We start from the raw sequence: 24,768 nt of genomic DNA on the forward strand, positions 1-24,768 counted from the left end.
ATTTTGTGTTTGTTACTCTGGATTTCCAGCCGCTGCAGAATCTCTTTCATTTATGGCCTCACAATCTAACTTGTATGAGCTTCCACTTTATCGTTTACCTGCACTGCACTTTTTTCAGTAGATTTTATACTTTATTCTGCATTGTTATTGTTTTACCTTGTTCTGCCTCAGTGCACAGTGTAATGATCTGACCTGTATGAACAGTATGTAAGACAAGTTTGTTTTCTGTATCTTGGGGCATGTGACAATAATAAACTAATTCCAATCTTCATCCAAGGCTTAAGATCTCCGGCTCTGAAACTGTCCTGGAGAATCCCCAGGACCTGGCCAAGAGTGCGAGAAAATCAGGGGGTTGAAATAAAAACCTGCAGTCAGTGGCCACTTTATTAGGTACACTTGCTTGTTAATACAAATATCTAATGAGCCAATCATGCGGCAGCAACTCAATCCATAAAAGCATCCAGACATGGTCAAGAGGCTCAGTTGTTCACACCAGACTTCAGAACGAGGAAGAAATGTGACCTAAGTGACTTTGAACGTGGAATGATTGTTGGTGCCAGATGGGGTGACCTGAGTATCTCAGAAACTGCTGATCTCCTGGGATTTTCACACAACAGTCTCTAGATTTAACGAGAATGGTGCGAAAGGCAGGATAAGATGGAAGGAAAGGGGCACAAGATGAAAGGTGATAACAAGTAAGAGGGAACATGGGTAGGTGGGGGAGAGGCAATGATGTGAGAAGCTGGGAGGGGATTGGTGGAAGAGGTAAAGGGCTGAAGAAGGAGGAATCTAATAGGAGAGGAGAGTGGATCATGGGAGAAAGGGAAACTGGAGGGACACCAGAGGAAGGTGATAGGCAAGTGAGGAGAAGAGATGAGATGAAAGTGGAGCCAGAATGGTGAATGGAAAAGAGACGGGGAGGGAGAGGGGAGACATTGTCGGAAGTTGGGTGAAATCAGTGTTCACGTTGTCAGGTTGGAGGCCACCCAAATGGAATATGTGGTGTTGCTCCTCCAACCTCATGATATCATACATAAAGAGAGGAGGGGAGGGGGTGAGAAATTACCAGAAGTTAAGAGAAATCTTTGTTAATTGCCATGAAATAAAAAGCAAGAATTGACAGAGCTTGGAAATACTGAGCAAGTCAGTCAGTAGCCACAAAAAGGGAAACTGAGTTAAAAGGTCAAATTATCTTGCAGTGCCCTGAGAATCACCTCCATCTTTTCTCCCCTCATATTTTTCCCTATCTGCTGAGTACTTTCATCATTTTCTGTTTTCATTCTAAGGGGGGTGTAAATGTTTAACCAGGCCTCTCTTTGACCACTTTTCAAAGTGTAGTCAATAAATATTTGCTGATATTTTCCAAAAGTGTACAAGTAATAATTCATTAGATGGCAACTTCATTCAACACCTTTGTAACCAATTCCATCAGGTTGAGCTTTACCTGCCTGATTACAGACAGAAACACTGAGGGACGCTTTCATCCTGCCCACTTACGGTTAACCCTCAACACCTCCTAACCACCGCAGGCAACCCTTCAACTCATTCCAAGTCCGAGAAATTTAAGAGAGAGAGAGAGAGAGAGAGAGAGAGAGAATATCTGTGTGTTGAGGGAGCAAGAGACTAGGTTAATGCACAGAGAAAGAGACAGACAGAGAGAGAAAAAGAGAGAGAGAGGAGAGAGGAAAGAGAGGGGGAGGAGCGAGGAAGGAGAGGGGGGAAGGGGAGAGAGAGAGAGAGAGGGAGAAAGGAGAGAGAGACGGAGAGAGAGAAAGGATATACATATATATCTCCAAGTGAGTCTGAAATGGGAATGGAAAGGAGGAGGAAGGAGGGAGACTGAGACTAGGTGCAAAGAGAAAAGACTAATGATAGTTAGAGACTGGAACTAAATGTAGAGGGGGAGCGAGGGGGGAAGGGGAGAGGGGGAGAGGGGGAGGGGGGAGAGGGGGAGAGGGGGAGAGGGGGAGAGGGGGAGAGGGGGAGAGGGGGAGAGGGGGAGAGGGGGAGAGGGGGAGAGGGGGAGAGGGGGAGAGAGAGGGGGAGAGAGAGGGGGAGAGAGAGGGGGAGAGAGAGGGGGAGAGAGAGGGGAGAGAGAGGGGGGGGGGAGCAAGGGTGGCTGAGAGGGAGATGGTAGAGGAGAGAGGAGGAAAGAGCGACAGAGGAGAAAAGAGGGAGGGAGAGGGACAGAGAGAGGAGAAAAGGGAAAAAAGAGGGACAGAGAGAGAAGGATAGAGAGTGAGAGCAAGCATAAGAGAGACTGAGAGCGAGAGAGATAGTGCGAGAGGGAAGGAAAGGATAAAAAAATCAGTACTAATGTCCAGTCGGTGACAGCTTTGACAGCCTGGCTCCTTAATTCCCTTGCTTTAGTCCCTTAATCTGTCATCTTTATCGGGCTGCAATGTGCCAGGCAGCATACAGAAGCCCTCCTTGTGATCAATCTTAACATTACAGCTGACAGAACGGTGCTAATAACTTATCGATCTAATGTTTGCCCAGTCCTGCTGGGCCCAGGGCCCGTCATTGATTGGTTTGCGACTTCCTCTGGGAGAGGCAAGAGCATGTTAACGGTCTCCGCGTTCTGTGGGTGGGTGGTTCTGAAAGAGGGTTGGGGAGGAGTGGGGGGAGAGACCAGAGCAAGGCAGAGTGCCCACTCCCAAGTGAGATACCAATGGAGCCGACAGAGGCAGGGTCAGAGCAAAATAGAAATTCAGCTTCCATCTTCAAATGAGTTCATACACACACGCACTGACACACGCCCGTACGTACTGACACACACACACACACAATGCATATACATGTGCTGATACAGCCTCTCACACGCATCCACGATACACAAGCACTGGCACAAGAGCTGACCTAGGCAGACTCACACATTTATTTATATATTTATTGAGATTCAACATGAGCCGCAAACCAGGATTTAACATAGGACAATTTACAATGACCAATTAAACTATCAACCAGCAATTCTTTGGACTGTGGGAGGAAACCAGAGCACCCAGAGGAAACCCAGGTCAAGGGGAGAAACCAACACACGCTGGAGGAACTCAGCAAGCCAGGCAGCTTCAGCGTAGGCATCCCACGGAAGAGGCTTTGTACAAACTCCTTACATACAGCAGCAGGGACTGAACCCAGTATGCTGGTACTGTAAAGCATTGTGCTAACCACTATGCTACCGGGCTGCCCCAGCATATGTGTACACACACACACACACACACACACACACACACACACACACACACACACCTACAATAGATCTACTTAAAGCTAAAAGCATCAAGGGATTAGACTTCCCGCTTATTAAACGTGTATTAATTGGCACAGATGTACTGGCTGCATCTGAGGGGATGAACAGCAGTCTGATTAAACGCAATCTAAGCGAGCTGCCTCGCCTCGCCGGAGGCCACGGCAATGGGAGGCCCAACCACAAAGCTGCAGCAATGTCTGCTCTCCAGGAAGAATCGCCACTGACTACCACCCAGCCTGACCCTGAGGCTGCGGCTGAGGCAACGTTACCCGTGCTGGGTCACCTCTCGTGTCTCCCTCTCAAATTTAATTATGTCCTTTTTTTTACCCCCTGTCAAGATTTCCCTATCTTGGGGTTGTGCCTACTGAAGCATTCTGGCCTTATTGCTGTCTACACACTCCGCACCTGATCGACAGCAACCTCTGACATGCACTTCCCAGAAGTAAACCTCTCCGATTTGGGAAATCAAATAATTCACGTCACAGTAAACCCACAGGCTGTAAGAGAAATTGATTTTGTCCCTAATTCAACAGCATACTCTGCGCCTCTCTCTGTAATCAAAACTCAATTATACAGAGTCAAAAATAAGTGCATTGTGACCAAGGTTTTAAACCCTTGATTGCGAAGGTAAATCTTCATCATTATCTCTGTTAAACTCTTCCAATTTGGAGTTAATGTTTCCAGATGACGGGCTATGTACAATGACAGACAGAGAGCGATCTCTCTAAACATGTGCAAAATGCTCCCATCCATGTTAATGAGATCTCACTGTATTTAAAGTCATCCACGGTTCAGCGAATCTTCAGCAATGAATACAGATCACCACTGCATAAAAAGATTCTGCCAATGCTGGAAATCCAGAGCAACCCACTCACAAAATACTGGAGGAACTCAGCAGGTCAGGTAGCATCTATGGAAGGGAAGAAACAGTCAATGTTTCAGGCCAAGACCTTTCATTGGAACTGAAAAAGAAGGGGGAAGAAGCCAGAATAAGAAAGTGGGAGGAGGGGAAGGAATACAAGCTAGCAGGTGATAGGCGAGACCAGGTGAGGGGCAAGGTAGGTGAAGGCAGGTGAGTGGCATGGGGAGAGAGATGAAGTAAGAAGCTGGGAGGTGATAGGTGGAAAAGGTAAAGGGCTGAAGAAGGAGGAATCTGATAGGTGGGACCAGGTGAGGGCCAAGGTAGCTGAGGTGGGGGCAGGGGGGTGGTGAAGTAAGAAGGAAGGAGGTGATAGGTAGAAGAGGTAGAGGCTGAAGAAGAATGAATCCGATAGGAGCGGAGAGTGGACAATGGAGAAAGAGAAGGAGGAAGGGCAGAGAGAGAGGTGATGGACAGGTGAAGAAGGGAGAAGTGAGAGGGGAAGAAATTCCCAGAATTTAAGAGAAATCGATGTTCATTTCACACTATATTTATTTATTTAGGGATACAGCCCAGACAGGCCCTTCTGGCCCGAGACACACGACCCAGAAACCCATCTATTTAACCCGAGCCTCATCACAGGGCAATTTACAATTACCAATTAACCTTCTGACACGTACATCTTTGAACCGTGGGAGGAGACCGGAGCAGCTGGCGGAAACCCACGTGCTCACAGGAAGGACACACAAACTTCGTACAGAGGATGCCAGAAATGAACTCCAAACTCCAACGTCCTGAGCTGTAATAGCATCATGCTAACTGCTACTCTGCCGTGGTGCCTCACGGTAGCTCAGTGATAATAAATCTGGTTTGGGTTCAGATTCAGATTCCGATTCCAATTGTCCAGCTGAGCAGCTGTGATACATTTCAACACGGTCCTGAGAGCCAACTTTTCAATGTGATTTCAGGGACGCTGAAGTTTGATTCAGTAAGCATCTCCTGAACAGAGATGCTCCTTCAGGGTGAAGACTCTGTCTCACGGCCTAGAGCTGTGGACGGCACACTTTCTGTAGAATCAATGTTATTTACGTGACTTATGGAAGGGCTTCCACACAGGATTGGAAAAAGCTGCAGAAAGTTGCAAACTCAGTCAGCTCCATCACGGGCACTGGTCTCCCCAACATCAAAGACACCTTCAAATGGCGATGCCTCAAAAAGGACATCATTAAGGACCCATCACCCAGGATGTGCCCTCTTCTCATTGCTACCATTAGGGAGGAGCTACAGGATTCTGTAGACACACATTCAGCGATTCAGGAACAGATTCTTCCCATCTGCCATCAAATTTATGAATGGACAATGAACCCATGTACACTACCACATTACTTTTGCTCTATTTCTGCACTACTTAACTTATTTATATATATATATATCCTTCTTATCGTAATCTGTAGTTTTTTTATGATTACATATTGTATTCAACTGCTGCCGCAAAACAACAAATTTCCCGACATGCGCTCGTGATATTAAACCTGATTATGATTTTTTTTTATTCCACCAAAGCAATCGGACCAGAGAAAAGAGGGAATGTGTTGTTCACCTGGACAGTCCACTCAAACTCTGAAGCTGAAAGCCTTGAGTTTGCTTTGACTACATTCTTGAGGAGATTGGAATAAAGTGCTAATTGGTTATTGCCGGATGCTCAGAGACAATGGAGTGTTGGGTCCTTGCCTCAACTGAACTTCTGGTCCCAAGGGGAAAGATCACGGCTTCCTAGATAGAGGGAGTTATCCTGATAGGGGATTGGAATTGGTTTATTATGAACATACACACACACACAAATGCTGGGAGATCTCAGTAGGTCAGGCAGAATCTGTGGAGGAAAATAAATAGTCGGTGTTTTTGAGCCAAGACCCTTCATCGGGACTATAAATGCAATCTCTTGTGTTTATTATGCTCTTGTGTACCTAGATACAGAGAAAAGCTTCTCTTGCATACAGTGCATACAGATCGATTCATTACAGCAGTGCATTGAGGTAGAACAAGGTAAAACAATAACAGAGTGCAGAATAAAGTGCAACAGAAAAAGTGCAGTGCAGGCAGACAAAATGGTGCAAGATCGTATCGAGGTGAATTTGAGAGTCCATTTTATCATACTAGGAATCTATTCAATAGCTGGGGTAGAAGCCGTCCTTCAGCCTGGCGGTTTATGCTTTCGGGCTCTTGTCTCTTCCACTCAATGAGAAGAGGGAACATCCGGGGTGGGAAGGGGTCTTTGATTATGCTGCCTTCTTTACTGAAGCAGTGAGAAGTAAAGGCAGAGCCCATGGAGGGGAGGCTGGTGTTGAGCTGTGTCCACAGCTCTCTGCATTTTCACACCCCTCCCTTCCTGATGGCCAGCCTAGAGCGCCAATCACAATAATCATGTAGGGAGAAGGAACCCTGTGCCATTGAAAGAAAGGCTGCAGCCCAGTGTGGGATAATTATATTTTATTTATTTAGAGATGCCGCACAGAATGGGGCCTTTCGGCCCTTTTGAGCTGTACCACCCCAGCAAACCCGACAACTGCAATTTAACCCTACCCTAATCACAGGACAACTTACAATGACCAACTAACCTCCCTGGGCTGTGGGAGGAAACGGGAGGACCCAGAGAAAACCCACACATTCCATGTGGAGAGACTCCTTACAGAGGATTTCGGGACTGAATGCCAAGGCCCCAGGCTGCAATAACGACGCGCTAACCACCAGGCTTGCGTATTAGTTAGTTGGGAAAATCCAGACAGAAAGCCCTTTTGATCCCTCCCTGGATCACCGGTCTGAAGTTGTTGCAAGGAATTGCAGCAGACAGAATTAGACAAACTGGATCAGAAGACTGAGCTTGTTTATAGACACAGATCCAGCTGACCAGAGAAGCTGTAAATCCTTACTTAATGCACAAACCTTCAGATTTTCTCCCACACCGTGTTAGACAGCACGGCCTGCTCATCCCCTGAACGTGTGTCTTTCCCAATTAAGATTCAAAGCAATCACTTCAACTCAAGTTAAGACTGATGCACTCAACAAAACACCTTGATCTATTCAATGCAATTCAACCCCTCTTACCTCTTCTCCCCACCCATGGTGCTTCTCCACCTTCCCTTTCTCCTATGGTCCACCCTCCTCTCCTTCTTCTTCAACCCTTTACCTCTTCCACTTATCACCTCTCAGCTTCTGACTTCATTGCCCCCCCTCACCTGGCCCTACCTATCAGATTCTTTCTTCTTCAGTCCTTTACCTTTCCCAACTATCTCCTCCCAGCTTCTTACTTCATCCCCCCCCCCTCCACCACCACCCACCTGCTTTCACCTATAACCTTCCAGCTTGTCTCCCTTCCCCTTCCCCCATTTCCTTGTTCTATCACCTTCCCAGTCCTGGGACTCGGCCTGAAACATGAACTGTTTATTGATCTCCGCAGACGCTACTGACCTGCTGAGCTCCTCCAGCATTTTGTGTGTGTTGCTCTGGATTTCCAGCTTCTGCGGAATCTCATGCGTTTATGACCTTGATCTATTTTGTGGTTCTTAAGATCTTTAGGGGTGTATGAACTATATATATTTTGGTTCAACGAACTGAAATGATTTGATATGAGACTAGAGAGGCTCTTTGGAAGGTTGTTATGTAACTGATAACCCTCTCTCTATTGGTTACAATTCTACTCTGTGAGTTAGAATCCCGGCATTTGCACAAACATTTAGATAATTATTTTTTGAAAGCCATTATTTTCTAAAACGCCTGCTCTCAGAAATCTTGACAGGATAGTAACAGATGCCTTATTACAAGTTGCACTCTGATCGTTTGTTACAGAGAGCCGTCGCGAGGCCAAGATTTTTATCACTCAAGCTCTGACACAAACAGAACCGATCTGTCACCTCCCAACTGAAGCAGAAACTGTTCAGAACACATTAGCCAGTTTCCTGAGGGCGGAAGGAAGAGACAGGAAGTGTTCGGTCTAACAAACGGCGTCCTGCCGACCTGGATCTCTCCAATCCGCGGTTCTCCTGTCTGTATGGCCTGATTAAAGGAGCATTTCAAAGTCAAGTCAAAATCAATTTATGATCAAAGTGTCGATATGTCTCCATATACTACCTCAAGGTTGATTATCTTGTATGCATTTGCCGGGAAAAGAAGAAATAAAATAAAATTTATGAAAAACTATACATTCAGAGACCACATTATTAGGTATATTTGTATACCTGCTCAATAATGCAAATATCAGCCAATCAGAAACTCAATGCATAAAAGCATGCAGACATGGTCAAGAGGTTCAGTTGTTGTTCAGACCAAACATCAGAATGGAGAAGAAACGTGATCTAAGTGACTGTGGAATGATTGTTGGTGCCAGATGGGGTGGTTGGAGTATTTCAGAAACAGCTGATCTCCTTGGATTTTCACACATAACAGTCTCTTGTATTTACAGAAAATGATGTGAGAAACAAAAAAAAACATCCAGTGAGCGGTAGTTCTGTGGGTGAAAATGCCTTGTTAATGAAAGATGTCAGAAGAGAATGGCCAGACTGATCCAAGCTGACAGGAAGACAACAGTTACTCAGATAACCTCACATTACAACAGTGGTGCATCTCTAAGTGTCGAACCTCAAAGCAGATTGCCTAAAGCAGCAGAAGACCACAAACATACACTCACTATTTGTTCCGAGTGCACAAAAATTAAAGACCATAAACACAAGAGATTCTGCAGATGTCAGGAATCCAGAGTAACACACAAAATGCTGGAGGAAATCAGCAGGCCAGGCAGCATCTATGGAGTGGAATAAACAGTCGACATTTCAAGCTGTTACCAGCTGTTCTCAAGCTTCACCAGCTGAGAACATTGACTGGCAAACAACTAGCATGTAAAACTGGACAAATTGTGCAATTAAACATATTTTGTATGGGTATGCATGTGCGCTCACACACACACACACACACACACACAATACAAAAAGAAATTAATCATAATAAATAATTAAACAATAAATATTGAGAACATGAGATGAAGAGTCCTTGAATGTGAATCCATAGGTTGTGGGAAGGATTCTTCATCTCATTTTCCATTTATCACTTATTTATTATTACTATTTCTTCCTTTTTGTATTTGCACACTTTGTTGTCTTCTGCACACTGGTTGAATGCCCAAATGGGTGTAGTCTTTCATTAATTCTGTTATGGTTATTATTCTATTATAGATTGAGTAAGCCCACAAGAAAATTAATCTCTGGGTTGTATATGGTGACATATATGTACTTTGATAATAAATTTACTTTGAACTTTGAAGCTAGATAGGTGGAAGAGATAAGGGCTGAAGAAGGAGGTATCTGACAGGAGAGGAGAGTGGACCATTGGAGAAAGGGTAGGAGCAAGAAACCAGAGGAAGGCGATGGACAAGTTACGAGGGTGGGGGTAGGAGAAGGGGTGATAGAGCCACTGGAAAGGGAGGGGAAGCAAAAAGTCAGCTGCCTGACCTGCTCAGTTCGTCTGCCATTTTGAGTGTGTTGCTTTTCTCAAAGAGGAGTGAATCTGTGGAATCTCTGCCCAGGGAAGCAGTCAAGGGTACCTGATTCAATATATTTATGATGCAGATAGGCTTTGGCATGGCAGGGGAGTTCAGGGTTGCGGGGAAAATGCAAGTGGGTGGAGCCGAGTCCAGGGCCAGATCAGCTGTGACCTTATTGAATGACGGAGCCAGCTTAACGGGACAGATGGAAGCAGAGGGGTTAGTTAGCGCATTGCTTTACAGTGCCAGCCAGCGATCAGTGATCAGGGTTCGATTGCGGCCAACGTCTGTAAGGATTTGTATGTTCTCTCCGTGACTGTGTGGATTTGCTCCAGGTGCTCTGCTTTCCTCCCACATTCCAAAGGGTCAGTAAGCTGCGGACATGTCATGCTAGTGCCGGATACCTGCAGGCTGCCCTCAGCGCATCTGTGGACCGTTGACGCAAATGACACATTTTACTCTGTGCATCTGTGACAAATAACGTTTTGAGTTATGGTAACATAGCAGTTAGCACAACGCTATTACAGCTCAGTGTGCTGGAGTTCAGAATTCAATTCTGGTACCCTCTCTGAGCAAGTTTATACGTTCTTTCCTGTGAGCATCTGAGTTTCCTCCAGGTGCTCCAGTTCCCTCCCACAGTCCAACAACATGCTAGTTAGCTGCTTAATTGCCCATCGTCAATTGTCCCATGATTAGGCTAGGGTTAAGTAGGTGGGTTGCAGGGCAGCACGGCTCATTGGGCCGAAGGGCCTGTCCTGTGCTGTATCTCTTTATAAAAAATAAAATAAAGCTAAACTTTAAAAAAAGCTTCCTGCTCCAATTGCTTATGTTTTTTTGTGCAGGGACATTCTTTGAGAAGATCTGGCCACAGCAGAGGGACTGACAGCGGGATGTGCGACAACTTGATAGGCTTCCCTCAGGACTGGAAACTGAGAGGTGCACAGAGCGGTGCTGAGGGCTAATCACGGCGAGTGAAATATCTCAATTGCCGCACGCGGCAGCTATCGCTGGCTCCAGCTCCGATCAATACAGCAATTAGATTTTATCAACACTGAGACCACAGCCCGTGCATCAAATTCTTCCAGCAGACGCCACACTTCACCGCACGGCCGGGAGCAGGGGCCTCTCCAGGCTGGTCTGTCACTGAACTTTGGAAACAGACATAATTGAGAGAGAGAGAAAGAAAGACAGAGAGAGAAAGAGCGAGAGAGAGACTGGTCAAGTAAGGGGCAAATCAGCTGCATCACACACTACTGGATCATTATAAAATCATAAGATACAGGAGCAGAATTAGCCTATTCGGCCCATTGAGTCTTCTCCAGCATTCCAACATGGCTGATTTATTATCCCTCTCAACCCCGTTCTCCTGCCTTCTCCTTGTAAACTTTGATGCCCTGATTAAGCAAGACTCTATCCACCTCCGCTTTAAATATGCCCAGTGACTTGGCTGCCACAGCCATCTGTGGCAGTGAATTCCACAGATTCACCACCCTCTGGCTAAAGAAATTCCTCCTCATCTCTGTTCTAAAGGGACGTCCTTGTATTCTAAGACCGCTGCCCTAGACTTCCCCACTATATGAAATATCTTTTCAAACATCAGTTTCATTTGCTGAAATAAATTCACACAGAGATACAACTAGGGTTGCCAACCGTCCAGTACTAGCCAGGACATCCCGTATATTGGGCTAAATTGGTTTGTCCCATACGGGACCGCCCTTGTCCCGTATTTCCCCCGCTAAGGTAGAGCGTTCCTACGAAACCGTTCGTAGGCCGAAATGGCGTAAAGCGAAGAAGCAATTACCATTAATTTATGTGGGAAAAACTTTTGAGCATTCCCAGACCCAGAAAATAACCTACCAAATCATACCAAATAACACATAAAACCTAAAATAACACCAACATATAGTAAAAGCAGAATCGGGAAGATTAAGCCAAAACCGATTTGTAGAAAAAAAAATCGGCACGTACACACATGCGCACACAGGCAAGGCTTCATGGTCATGGTAGTCTTTTTCGGGGTAAACACAAGTGTCCCATATTTGACTGCTACTTTTGTCCCTTATAGTATTTGGGAGTGAGAAAATTGGCAGCCGTAGATACACCAAAGCAGACCCCCTCGGCCTACTAAGTTTGTGCAGATTATCAACAATCATTTCAGATTCAGATTCAGGTTTATAACATGTACATCAACGATGCAACCATTTCAAATGCTCTCCACAGTATATCTGTAGAAATTTGCTAGATTCTTTGGTGACATACCAAATCTCCTCAAACTCCTAACAGACATGCCTTCTTTGTAATTGCATTAACACATTAGGCCCAGGAAAGATCTGAACTGATATACAAACCAAGGGCAGTTTACAGCGGCCGATCAATCTACAAGCCTATATGCTTTTGGGATGTGAGAGGAGGTCAGATCACCCAAGGGGAAACCCACGTGGCCACAGGGTGAACGCGCAGACTACACACGAACAGCGTCGGAGGTCGGGGTCGAATCTGGGTCACTGGAGTTGTGGGTCAGCAGCTCTACCTCGGTCCATCCAAATTACTGTGAGGGCTGAGAGGGAGCTAGTGGCGTGTGTCGAAATGTAAACAAGATGCTTCGAAAGCAACAGGAACTACAAAATTAGAGCCAGCCATGAGAAACATCTTATCTCACCGGCAATGATAAAGATTCTGGAACTCTTCCAGGATCTTCACTGAAGACAGCTGTGAGCAAGAAATTGCAGAGAATTTTTGTAGCTACTTGGGCTGAAGGTAGACAAAAGCCTATATCTGGTAAAGCAAATCGAATGCACAGGAATGTAAGAAGCTTCAGAGTGTAGGGGACTCTACCCAATACGTGACTAGCACATCCCACCCTACCATCGGTAGTATCAACAGAAGTTGCTGCCTCAAAAAGGTAACCTTCATCATCAAGGGTCCCCACCGTCGGGGCCATGTCATCTTCTCACAGTGACCATCGGGTAGGAGGTTCAGAAGCCTGAAGTCCCACACCACCAGATTCCAGAACAGCTACTTCCCTTCAACCATTCGGTCCTTAAACCAACCAACACAACCCAATCACTGCAGTTCAGCAACACCACCACCAGTTTGAACACTTTGCACTAAACTTGACTGTTTTCTTTTTAATTGGCCCCTCTCCTCTTAAAAGTGTATATTATTGATGCTTAACTGAAGTTTTTCTTGTGAATGTGGCTTGTCTGATGCTGCTGCCAGGAAGTGTTTCATTGCACCTGTGCAGACAGGTCAGCCTCATCATTATGGGCAATGAAGGTCTCATGACCATGATTGTTCTTGGCAAATTGTTCCACCGAAGAGGTTTGCCATTGCCTTCATCTGGGCAGAGTCTTCACAAGAAGGGTGACCCCAGCCATTATAAACACTCTACAGAGACGGTCTGCCTGGCGTCAGTGGTCACAGAACCAGGACTTGTGATCTGCACCATCTGCTCCTAGGACTATCCACCACCTGTTCCCCTAGCTTCACGTGACCCTGACTGGGGGCAGGAGGGTCTGCAGGCTAGCGGAGGGCAGGAGCACCTTACACCTCCTTTAGTAGAGATGTATCTCCACCCCACATACAAGTACTTGTGCATATGACAATAAATGGCTTTAAACACAGCCCAGTCCATCAGGCTACCCCCATGAACTCCGTCTATACTTCCCACTACCTTGTTGAGTGTGCATCTTCAGGCTCCTGTACCTGAAATTATTTTTAGCTCATTTTATTTAGAGATACAACACGATAACAGGTCCTAACGCCCCAAAGAGCCCGCGCCACCCAACTACAACCTCATAACCAATTGACCTACTATTCTGTACATCTTCGGAATGTGGGCGGAATCCGGATCACCCGGAGAAAATCCATGTGGTCTCAGGAAGAACGTACAAACTCCTTACGGACAGCAGCAGAATTGAACTGGGGTTGCTGGTACTGTAATATCATTACTTGAACCACTACACTGCCCACTGGTCTTCTGATACCATGTGTCTCAGTATCTGCCTTGTTCACTTTCTAAGGTACTGAAAAAAAACTTTAATTTAAAAAAAACACACCTTTCACAATCCATTGGAACTCTTGCAGGTTTTTTTTTTCCTCAGAGCAAACAATCTCCTGCACCAAACCTCATTGTAACGGCAGTCAGCAGACAGTCACCAAACCTCATTGTAATAGCGGTCAGCAGACAGTCACTGTGCTTAAGAAGGTGATGGCAAGGAAGGAACAAAACCTCTTCCGTGGATTTACACTCAGTGGGCACTTCACTGGGTACCTCCTATACCCAATAAAGTGACCAGTGAGTGTCTGTTCATCGTCTTCTGCCACTGTAGCCCGTCCACTTCAAGGTTCGAAGTGTTGTGAGTTCAGAGATGCTCTTCTGCACGCCACCGTCGTGACGTGTGGTTATCTGAGCTACTGTCGCCTTCCCGTCAGCTTGAACCATTCTGGCCGTTCTCCTCTGACCTCTCTCATTAACAGGATGTTATTTTTTGTTCTGTTGTGTCTGTTGTGCATGAAAATCCCAGGTGATTCAGCAGTTTCTCAGATACTCAGACCACCCCATCTGGCACCATCAATCATTCCACAGTCAAAGTCACCTAGATCACATTTCTTCCCCATTCTGATGTTTGGTCTGAAAAACACATGAACCTCTTGACCATGCATTGAGTTGCTGCCACGATTGGCTGATTAGATATTTTCATTAATGAGTAAGTGTACAGGTGTACCTAAAGTTGGGCACCTAATAAGGCGTACCTTATAAAGTACTTCCGGTATGATGGAGGCACACTCCAATGCAGCGGCCATTTGGGGTCCAATCAAAGGTGTATTTGTTTATCTTGTAAATAATTTTTCCGATCACAAGCACTGTAGGATACGAAGAAGATCAAGTACTGCAGGACTATCCCATCAGCGAGTTGCTCGAAAGCGAAGGAGCTAGACTTATTGCATAGCGTTGTTGTGTTATTGCCCGGACTTGCTGCAGTCCATTGTGCCAAGACAGGATGTGAATCAATAATGGAGCGAGTGAATATCTTGGATGTTTTTACTGGGATCGCAAGACCCTCTTCGACATTGGTAATGTACAATACTGCAAATCTGTTTATTGGAGAGACTGAAGGACGGGGAGCTGCTTTGCCTTGGTTATGGCAAAAACTAGGCCTCGGCCATGGGGTCACTTTGAAAGCAGGGGGCTGTATACCCCCACCCAGGGGCCACTGCTGGGTGTGCTGGAATCATACTGGGTTGAAGCTGACTCCTCCTGTTGGTGCAGCCCTCCAGTGTTGGCTCAGTAGAAGAACAAATTGGACCAAGACAATCTACAGAAATGCCAATCAGGAACTTGTATTAATTGTTTTTTTTTTGCTTTGTGGCTCTATGTATTTCTGAAATTGTAACTATAGGTGCTATTTGAGCTATGTGCTATTTGTAGGGCACTGTGTGCTGTAGGTAATGTGTTTTGCACCTTGGCCCAAGATGAACATTGTTTTGTTTGGCTATATTCATGTCTGGTTAAATGACAATTAAACTTGAACGTGAACTTGGCCACTGGGTGCATGGTACGTGACAGGAAAGTTACAGATGCTTGGGGATGGGTGTTAAGTGTACCCTTGCCAACAATACCCACACCAGTGAACGAAACACAAATGGATATTATCACTTTAAAGTTAACCACTAGATTCCAGAAAGCTGCCAGTACAGAGCCGGTAACATCATGAAGGATCCCACCCACCCTGCTCATGGTCTATTTGTCCCACTCCCATCAGGGAGGAGGCTACTTAGCATCAATGGCAGGACCACCAGACTCAAAAACAGCTTCTTTCCCCAAGCCGTAGAGCTGATGAATACCTCCATCCACTAACCCACCTCAGTCACCACCACTTTATCATTTCCTGTCAGAGTTACCTTATGTACAGACACCCCTGTGCCCAGCGTCACTTTATGGACATATAAACAATCTATATATATATAAATTATCTTATGTATTTATATTTATTGTTTTTTATTATTGTGTACTTTATCTTATAGTGGGTTTTTTTGTGCTGCTTTGGATCCAGAGTAACAATTATTTTGTCCTCCTTTACTCTTGTGTACTGGAAATGGCATTAAACAATCTCCAATCTTGGAACATCAAACACAGACCATCAAACTAAACACATGAAAATGGGTCAACGTCTCCATTTGCAGGGCATTCAAAAGGAACCGTAGACATGCTTCAGAGAGCTGAGACACTGAGCAAAATCACAAGGCTACAAAGAACGGTCTCACCTTCGCCAAATGAACAGCGCAAACTGGATTGGTTTGTGTGGTATTAAATAGCCCTGGCCCATTATCAGCTCTTGCACTTTAAAAACTCTCCTGCATAGGTTTCTTCCTGAACTGCACAAATCTGTCATCCTTGGATATGACGGGCAATCAATCATGATCAACTGTTCACTGTGCATTCAACCTCTGTGTTACACGATGCTGCCTGGCGCTGGGAGAGCGATGCTCTGCTCTGAGAGCACGGAGGTCTGATTGAACTGATCAGCCGCCTCCAATGCAGGAATGCATTGTGGCACACTCATGCTGTGCCGCGTGTGCATGGAGGACAGTCTGCCCACATAGAAATACACATGTTCTTGCCCACACATTCTTTCACTGACCTCACCATTCCTTCCCCAACCTCAGCCACTTCACTTGCTCACCCAGTAAGTCATGGAACTCTAGAGCACAGAAACAGACCCTTCGGCCCATCTAGTCCGTGCCGAACAGTTATTCTGCCTAGTCCTACCGACCCACCACACCCGGGCCATAGCCCTCCATACCCCTCCCGTCCATGTACTTAACCAAATCGAACCCACATCCTCCACTCCCACTTGCAAATCATTCCACACTCTCACCACCCTCTGAGTAAGAAGTCTCTCCCTCTAGTTCCCCTTAAATATTCACCTTTCACCCTTAACTCATGACCTCTAAGGCTAGTCTCAGCCAACCTCAGGGTAATTACAAGCAGCCTTTACCCTTCATAATTTTGTACACCTTGATCAAATTGTTTATTTATTTACTTACTGAGATACAGAGAGCTGCACCTCCCAGCAATAATCTAATCACAGGACCATTTACAACGACCAATTAACCTACTAACTGGTACATCTTTGGACTGTGGGAGGAAACTGGAGCACCCAGAGGAAACCCATGTGGTCACAGGGAGAACATACAAATACCGTACAGGCAGCGCCGGGAATTGAACCCAAGTCGCTGTTACTTTAAGGTATTGTGCTAACCGCTACACTACCGTGCTGCCCCTGCATTTTCCTATGCTCCAAAAAATAAAGTCCAAACCAATTCAACCTTTCTCTCTTCAAGAATAAGCCACAAGACCTTACCAAAAATTGGTATTCATTGTTTTGTTTTGAGCTAGTCAGAATGAATAAATAGCTTTAACTTTAAAATCACATAATTTACAAATACCTTAAGAAGCCTCGCCTAGCCAGAATAAAATGTTTCACTTTGTTCAATTTATATAAATGACGTACGTAAAAATAAATCATCCCACTCAATTAATTACATTTTATGGAATGCAGAGATAATATATGAGAATGATGGAGGTCTATTAGAGGTACTACTTTGTGCAGCAGAATCACAAGCCCTTCAGCCCATCTAGTCCATGCCAAACTGTTATTCTGCCTAGTCTCCTGGACCAGCACCTGTAATTTAGCCCTCCATACCCAACCTTCAAACCTGCACCCATCACTTCCTCCGGCAGCTTATTCCACACTCCCAGGTCCACTTGAGTGAAACAGTTCCCCCTAAGGTTCCCCTTAAATATTTCACCTTTCACCCTTAACCTAACTCCTTATTTATTGCTATTTTGTGCAATTTTGATCGGGGCGAGCTGGCTGTGTGGCCTGGAGTCAGCAAACACCACAGCGCTAGATTGAACTGAACTGAACATTCGTAGACTGTTCAATGACCCAGTGGTTAGGTGTTTCGTTCTCTGTGTTTTTCACTCAGTTATTGGCATTTGTGCGATTTGTACTTTTTTTGGGCGTTGGATGTTTGTATGATTTCTCTGAACGTGTTTCATGGTGTTTCTTTGTTTTGTGGCTGTCTGTGGGAAGATGAATCTCATGGTTGTATACTGCATGCACACTTTGATAATAAATGCACTTTGAATCTTTGAACCTATGACCTCTAGTTCTGGTCTCACCCAACCTCAGAGGAAAAAGCCTGTTTGCAAGTACCCTATCTATACTGCTCATAATTTTGTATACCTCTATCAAATCTCCCGTCTTTACTCTACACCCGAGGGAATAAAGTCCCAGTTTATGCAATCTTTCCCTAGAATTCAGGTCCTCAAGTTCCGACGACATCCGTGAAAATTTTTCTCAGTACTCTTTCAAACTTATTGATATCTTTCTTAGGTAGATGACCAAATCTATACACAATACTCCAAATTTGGCCCGACCAACATTTTATACAACTTCAGTATAATATCCCAACTCCTGTAGCCATCGCCCTGATTTACGAAGGCTACTGTGCTAAAAGCTCTCTTTACGACCCTATCTACCTGTTTTCAAGGGAAGTGCTTCTACCTGCTCACCAAAGAGCAGGGAGTGATATTCTTTCTCAACTACATCTACACACAATGCAGTGCAAGCTCAAACTTCAAAGTAAATTTATTTATCACGTGTACATTGAAACACACGCAGCATGCCCACAATGCTGGGCAGAGCAATACAGAACACACGCAACAAAACAACCACAGCAAAACAAGCCCCGTTCCTCCCTCCCTTGCACCCACACACATTCACTGTTCTCTAACCCCAGCACAGGCAGTTTTCTTCAGCCTCTAGTGGATTCAGGCTCAAACCAAGAAGCAGAGACTTAAACTCTGACCAACGTTCCCTCTAAATTTTTTTTACATCTGCATCTGCGTAGACCAACCATTGCTCTGAGCAGGAATTTTTTTTTTATATATATAACACAGCCTGAAAAGTTCGCCACACTTTAAATTTTTTTTTGCAATATGCATACTATGAATATTTAGAGTCAAAATGGAAAAATCACATACTTTTGATTTTATTTATTAATTGAAGGATGTAATGAAATACAGTACAACACAGAAAGTCTTACACATCTTGTAAACTTTTTCTCACCAGTCTTTATTCCAGCTGTGTGGCAACAAAAGCTATGTGCGTGGGAGTATTTCAGTTACTGCGCGGCCACAAGTCCATGCAGCTTAGAGGGAACAGTGACTTCGACCCGTCCTCTAATTCCCCCCACATCCCCGTCCCTAAAACCCTAAGCTGACCCCTAACTCCCCTTGCTGTCCCCAAAACCAGCCGTACAAACCTTAAAAAAAACAACTAAATCTGAACCGTGATCTCACCAGAGGTCACAGATCGGCGCCATCTTGAATCTTGGCAATCTCAAACTAATCAGTAAGGGTGGCAGAAGAAGAGAGAGAAGGGAGGACTGAAGATGTACAAATCCTCACACTGTTCCTCATTATTAAACTAGCAACCATCCATCTCCACTTCCTCCCGTTGCCATGGACACTCAAGACCAGAGGCAACGGGCTTCCGTGATCTTCGCAAGCTTACCTGCCTGCCCTGGGAGCAAGTCCACACCGTTTCTCTTTATCTCATTCCGATTCTGGCTCTCTGGCATAACGAGCTGACGACTCTGATGCAGGTTGGAAATGATGGTTGAGAGATCGCTTTCTCGGCTGCAGGAGAAAACCAGAATTAAATTAGCAAATCAGCCTATTCACTCAGGAACCCTCCCACTCCCTGTGCTGTCAAGTTCAAAAGAGATTTTAATGCCTGTGATTCTCAGATTATCAGCTTGCAATGAAATGGAATTCTCTTTGACTAGTCCTTTAAACCCACGACGGTACAAACACTGTTTACACATTACAAACATAAAGCAGAGCATTTGGCACTCAGTGACCACTTTATTAGGTACACCTGTACCCCTGCTCATTATGCAAATATCTAATCAGCCAATCATGTGGCAGCAACTCAATGCATAAAAGCACGCAGACGTGGTCAAGAGGTTCAGTTCAAACATCAGAATGAGGAAGAAATGTGATCGAAGTGACTTTGACTGTGGAATGATTGCTGGTGCGACACAGGGTGATTTGAGAGACTGCTGATCTCCTGGGGGGTTTCCAGACACAACAATCTCCAGAATTGACAGAGAATGGCATGAAAACTAAGTAACATCCAGTGAGTGGCAGTTTTATTTCATGATATAGCACGGAATAGGCCCTTGTGACCCTTTGAGGTGCACCACGCCAGAAAAACCTGATAACCCCAACTTGACCCTAACTTAATCACAGGACAATTTACAATGACCAATTAACCTACTTGATACATCTTTGAACTGTGAGAGGAAACTGGAGCACCCGGGAAAACCCATGCATTCCATGGGGAAGACGTACAAAGACTCCTTACACAACAACACCAGAAATGAACTTCAGACTCCAGTTCCCCAAGTTGCAATATCTTCGTGCTAACTGCTACTCTACCGTGGCGCCCAGTTCTGTGACTGAAAGCGCCTTGTTAGTGAGAGAGGGAGAGGTCACAGGAGAAATGCCAGATTGGCTCAAGCTGACAGGAAGGCAACAGTAACTCAAATAACCACACGTTACAACAGTGCAGAAGAGCATCTCTGAACACACAACACATCGAACCTTGAAGTGGATGGGCTTCAGCAGCAGAAGACCACGAACATACACTCAGTGGCCACTCTATTAGGTAACCCCTAAGGTGTGTTCTTTCTGAACAAAGCATAGCCTAACTATTACTAACCAGGGGTTCCCAGCCTGGGGTTCACAGACCCCTCAGTTAACGGTAGGGGTCCATGGCATAAAAAAGGTTGGGAACTCCTGCACTAACAAAATGCACGTGGAAGATATTTTGGAACTGGCATAACCGACCTAACCTGTACCTATCACACATTCCAGTAGGTGCTCCTAACTGGTCCATCAATTTAAATTGTGGGCATCGCACACCCCTTCCTAGAGGACCACAACCTTGCTGTAGGGTTTGGAGGCTTGCGTGCCTCAGTGCCCCAGAGAGCTACGTTGGCTGGAGTCAGAGCTTTATGCTTTTGTTCTTCGTAGGGTCACCCATGCCAGAGGTCAAAGGGTAGAGGGCAAACTAAAAATGGGCTATCAGTCCTCCAGGTTAAGGGGTTCAGCTCAGGGCTAACAACCTTGACTGGTCAAAAAACAATTGTTATGGAAACAGCAAAGAAGAATCCTTTCATACAGACAGAGATGGAGGACCTTCATTGCTGTCCTAAATGCCAGTGGCATAACAGGCAGTAAGTATCTCACACCCACAATTAGCAATTCCACTCCCCCCCCAATCAAAACAACCCCTGCTCTCACTGGAGGAGAGCTTTAATCTACTGTCTATGTCTGCTAATCAGATAAGTTTTTGTGTCAGGAAGAAGCCAGACATGAGGCATGTTTTAAGTATCGTCTGTCTGTGGATTTGCAGCACACACAATTTGCCAGACAACACGGCTTCACTCAAACACGCCGTCTGTCTTACGGGAGAAAACAGACTGCCTCGTACACCAGCCACAAATCCGTCTCCCAATCAGGATGTCTGTGCGTGTAAACATCCATTAATTCCATAAAGTATCTTAAGAAAGAAAAAAAAAGTGGATTGAAGGAATTTCTGCGCAGATTCACACATTGAGCAATTTCGCTTCTTATCTCTCCTGAGCTGGCATGTTACATGCGTTTTAAGAAGTTTAAGTGATTATTTCAAAAGGAGTTATTAATCATTCCTAATTACATTAATCAATAACTAGACACTGGCATAAGAAACGGGCCGTTCTGATTCTGACAAGAATCCATGAACACTACCTCACTGCTTATCTTTAGACATTCATTATTATAATTTATAGAATATTTTATGCACTGATACCACAAAACAACAAATTTTACGGCACATGTCAGAGGTAATAAACCTGATTCTGATATTTTAGACCACAAGACCATGAGATAAAGGAGCAGAATTAGGCCATTTGACTCATTGTGTCTGCTCCGCCATCTTATCATGGCTGATACACTTTTCCTCTCAGCCCCAGTCTCCTGCCTTCTCTCCGTATCCCTTCGTGCCCTGACCAATCAAGAATCTATCAATCTCTGCTTTAAATATACATGAAGACTTGGCCTCCACAGCTGCTTGTGGCAACGAATTCCACAGATTCACCACTCTCAGGCTAAAGAACTTCCTCATCATCTCTGTTCTAAAAGGACAACCCTCTATTCTGAGACTGTGTCCTCTTGTCTTAGACTCTCCCACCACAAGAAACATCCTCTCCACATCCACTCTATCAAGGCCTTTCACTATTCACAAACAACAGGAATTCTGCAGATGCTGGAAATTCAAGCAACACACATCAAAGTTGCTGGTGAACGCAGGAGGCCAGGCAGCATCTGTAGGAAGAGGTGCAGTCGACGTTTCAGGCTGAGACCCTTCGTCAGGACTAACTGAAGGAAGAGTGAGTAAGGGATTTGAAAGTTGGAGGGGGAGGTGGAGATCCAAAATGATAGGAGAAGACAGGAGGGGGAGGGATAGAGCCAAGAGTTGGACAGGTGATAGGCAAAAGGGGATACGAGAGGATCATGGGACAGGAGGTCCGGGAAGAAAGACAAGGGGGTGTGAACCCAGAGGATGGGCAAGAGGTATATTCAGAGGGACAGAGGGAGAAAAAGGAGAGTGAGAGAAAGAGTGTGTGCATAAAAATAAGTAACAGATGGGGCACGAGGGGGAGGTGGGGCCTAGCGGAAGTTAGAGAAGTCGATGTTCATGCCATCAGGTTGGAGGCTACCCAGACGGAATATAAGGTGTTGTTGGCTACCCAGACGGAATATAAGAAATATAAGAGACCCGATGCAGACTGGGAGACCGCTTTGCTGAACATCTACGCTCTGTCCGCCAGAGAAAGCAGGATCTCCCAGTGGCCACACATTTTAATTCCACATCCCATTCCCATTCTGACATGTCTATCCACGGCCTCCTCTACTGTAAAGATGAAGCCACACTCAGGTTGGAGGAACAACACCTTATATTCCATCTGGGTAGCCTCCAACCTGATGGCATGAACATCGACTTCTCTAACTTCCGCTAAGGCCCCACCTCCCCCTCATACCCCATCTGTTACTTATTTTTATGCACACATTCTTTCTCTCACTCTCCTTTTTCTCCCTCTGTCCCTCTGAATATACCTCTTGCCCATCCTCTGGGTTCCCTCCCCTCCTTGTCTTTCTTCCCCTCCTTGTCTTTCTTCCCGGACCTCCTGTCCCATGATCCTCTCGTATCCCCTTTTGCCTATCACCTGTCCAGCTCTTGGCTCCATCCCTCCCCCTCCTGTCTTCTCCTATCATTTTGGATCTCCCCCTCCCCCTTTCAAATCCCTTACTCACTCTTCCTTCAGTTAGTCCTGACGAAGGGTCTCAGCCTGAAACGTCGACTGCACCTCTTCCTACAGATGCTGCCTGGCCTGCTGCGTTCACCAGCAACTTTGATGTGTGTTGCTTTCACTATTCAATAGGTTTCAATGAGGTTACCCATCATTCTTCTGAATTCCAGTGAGTACAGGCCCAGAGCCATCAATGTTCTTCATATGACAAGCCATTCAATCCTGGAATCATTTTCGTGAACCTCCTTTGAAACTTCTGCAATTTCAGCACATCCTTTTTAAGATAAGGAGACCAAAACCGCTCACAACACTCCAAGTGAGACCACACCAGTGCCTTATAAACTCTCAACATTACAACTTCTTCAGCCACTTCCAATGGCTATCTCTTTATCACCCTTCACTACCGGGTTACCGACTGGGCCAGGAACCCATGAGCACCACTTCACTATTTTGCTCTCTCTTTGTACTGTTTTTACATATATTTTTTATTTTTATTTTAATATTTTATTTACTTAGAGATACAACTCAGAATAGACCCTTCTGCCCCTTCGAGCCAGACTGCCAGCAACCCCAAATGTAACCCTAAAATAGTCATGGGAAAACTTACAAACATACTAACCAGTATGTGGGAGAAAATACTTAAAGTAGAGGTTGATAGCTTCTCGATTACTAAGGGTGTCAAAGGTTACGCGAGAGAAGGCAGGAGATTGGGGTTGAGAAGGATAATAGATGGGCCATGATGGAATGACAGAGCAGACTCGATGGGCCAAATGGCCTAATTCTGCTCCTATGTCTTACGGTCTTATCAAAAGATTGAAAATGTTGCAGAATAGTAAAGGTGGTTGGGTATAGTTCAGTATAGTTACCGAAACTTTACCTCTGCCTCCTCTCCCATCTTCACTGATCGACCTGCAGTTTAACTATAATCAGATTCTGACTCAATGCCATAAAGTCACAGTGCACAGCAAAAGGCCAGCCAGCCCTGCTGGTCCATACCAAACAAGGTGCCCCATCCAAGCTAGTTTGCCCATGTTTAGCCCAGCCCCTCACCGACATTTAACGATGCACCACAGAAAAACATCCTATCTGGAAGTGTCACACATCAAAGTTGCTGGTGAACACAGCAGGCCAGGCAGCATCTCTAGGAAGAGGTGCAGTCGACGTTTTGGGCCAAGACCCTTCGTCAGGACTAACTGAAAGAAGAGCTAGTAAGAGATTTGAAAGTGGGAGGGTGAGGGGGAGATCCGAAATGATAGGAGAAGACAGGAGGGGGAGGGATGAAGCTAAGAGCTGGACAGGTGATTGGCAAAAGGGATATGAGAGGATCATGGGACAGGAGGCCCAGGGGGAGGGGGGGAAAAGCCCAGAGGATGGGCAAGGGGTATAGTGAGAGGGACAGAGGGAGAAGAAGGAGAGAGAGAAAAAGAATGTGTGTATATAAATAAATAACAGACAGGGTATGAGGGGGAGGTGGGGCATTAGCGGAAGTTTGAGAAGTCAGTGTTCATGCCATTGGGTTGGAGGCTATCCAGACAGAATATAAGGTGTCTGGAAGTGTAATGGCTTGGTACTGCAACTGCTCTACACATGACCACAAGAAACTGCAGAGAGTTGTGGGCACAGCTCAACACATCACAGAAACCAGCCTCCCCTCCAAGGACTCTGTACACATCTGGGCCAGTAAACAGCTGGGCC

The 24,768-nt window shown here is 45.4% G+C and overlaps 1 protein-coding gene across 11 annotated transcripts in view; it reads right to left on the minus strand.

Annotated features, from left to right (window-relative positions):
- samd11 (sterile alpha motif domain containing 11) overlaps positions 1-24,768 on the minus strand; it is a 324,631-nt gene that overhangs the window by 140,768 nt on the left and 159,095 nt on the right. For all 11 annotated transcript variants that reach the window (XM_063032832.1, XM_063032829.1, XM_063032827.1 and 8 more), the window contains one exon: positions 19,230-19,354. In XM_063032832.1, the coding sequence (XP_062888902.1) occupies positions 19,230-19,354 (125 nt within the window). The remainder of the gene's footprint in view (positions 1-19,229; positions 19,355-24,768) is intronic.

Source organism: Mobula hypostoma, chromosome 25, assembly GCF_963921235.1.
Source record: "Mobula hypostoma chromosome 25, sMobHyp1.1, whole genome shotgun sequence".
Classification (NCBI taxonomy): domain Eukaryota; kingdom Metazoa; phylum Chordata; class Chondrichthyes; order Myliobatiformes; family Myliobatidae; genus Mobula; species Mobula hypostoma.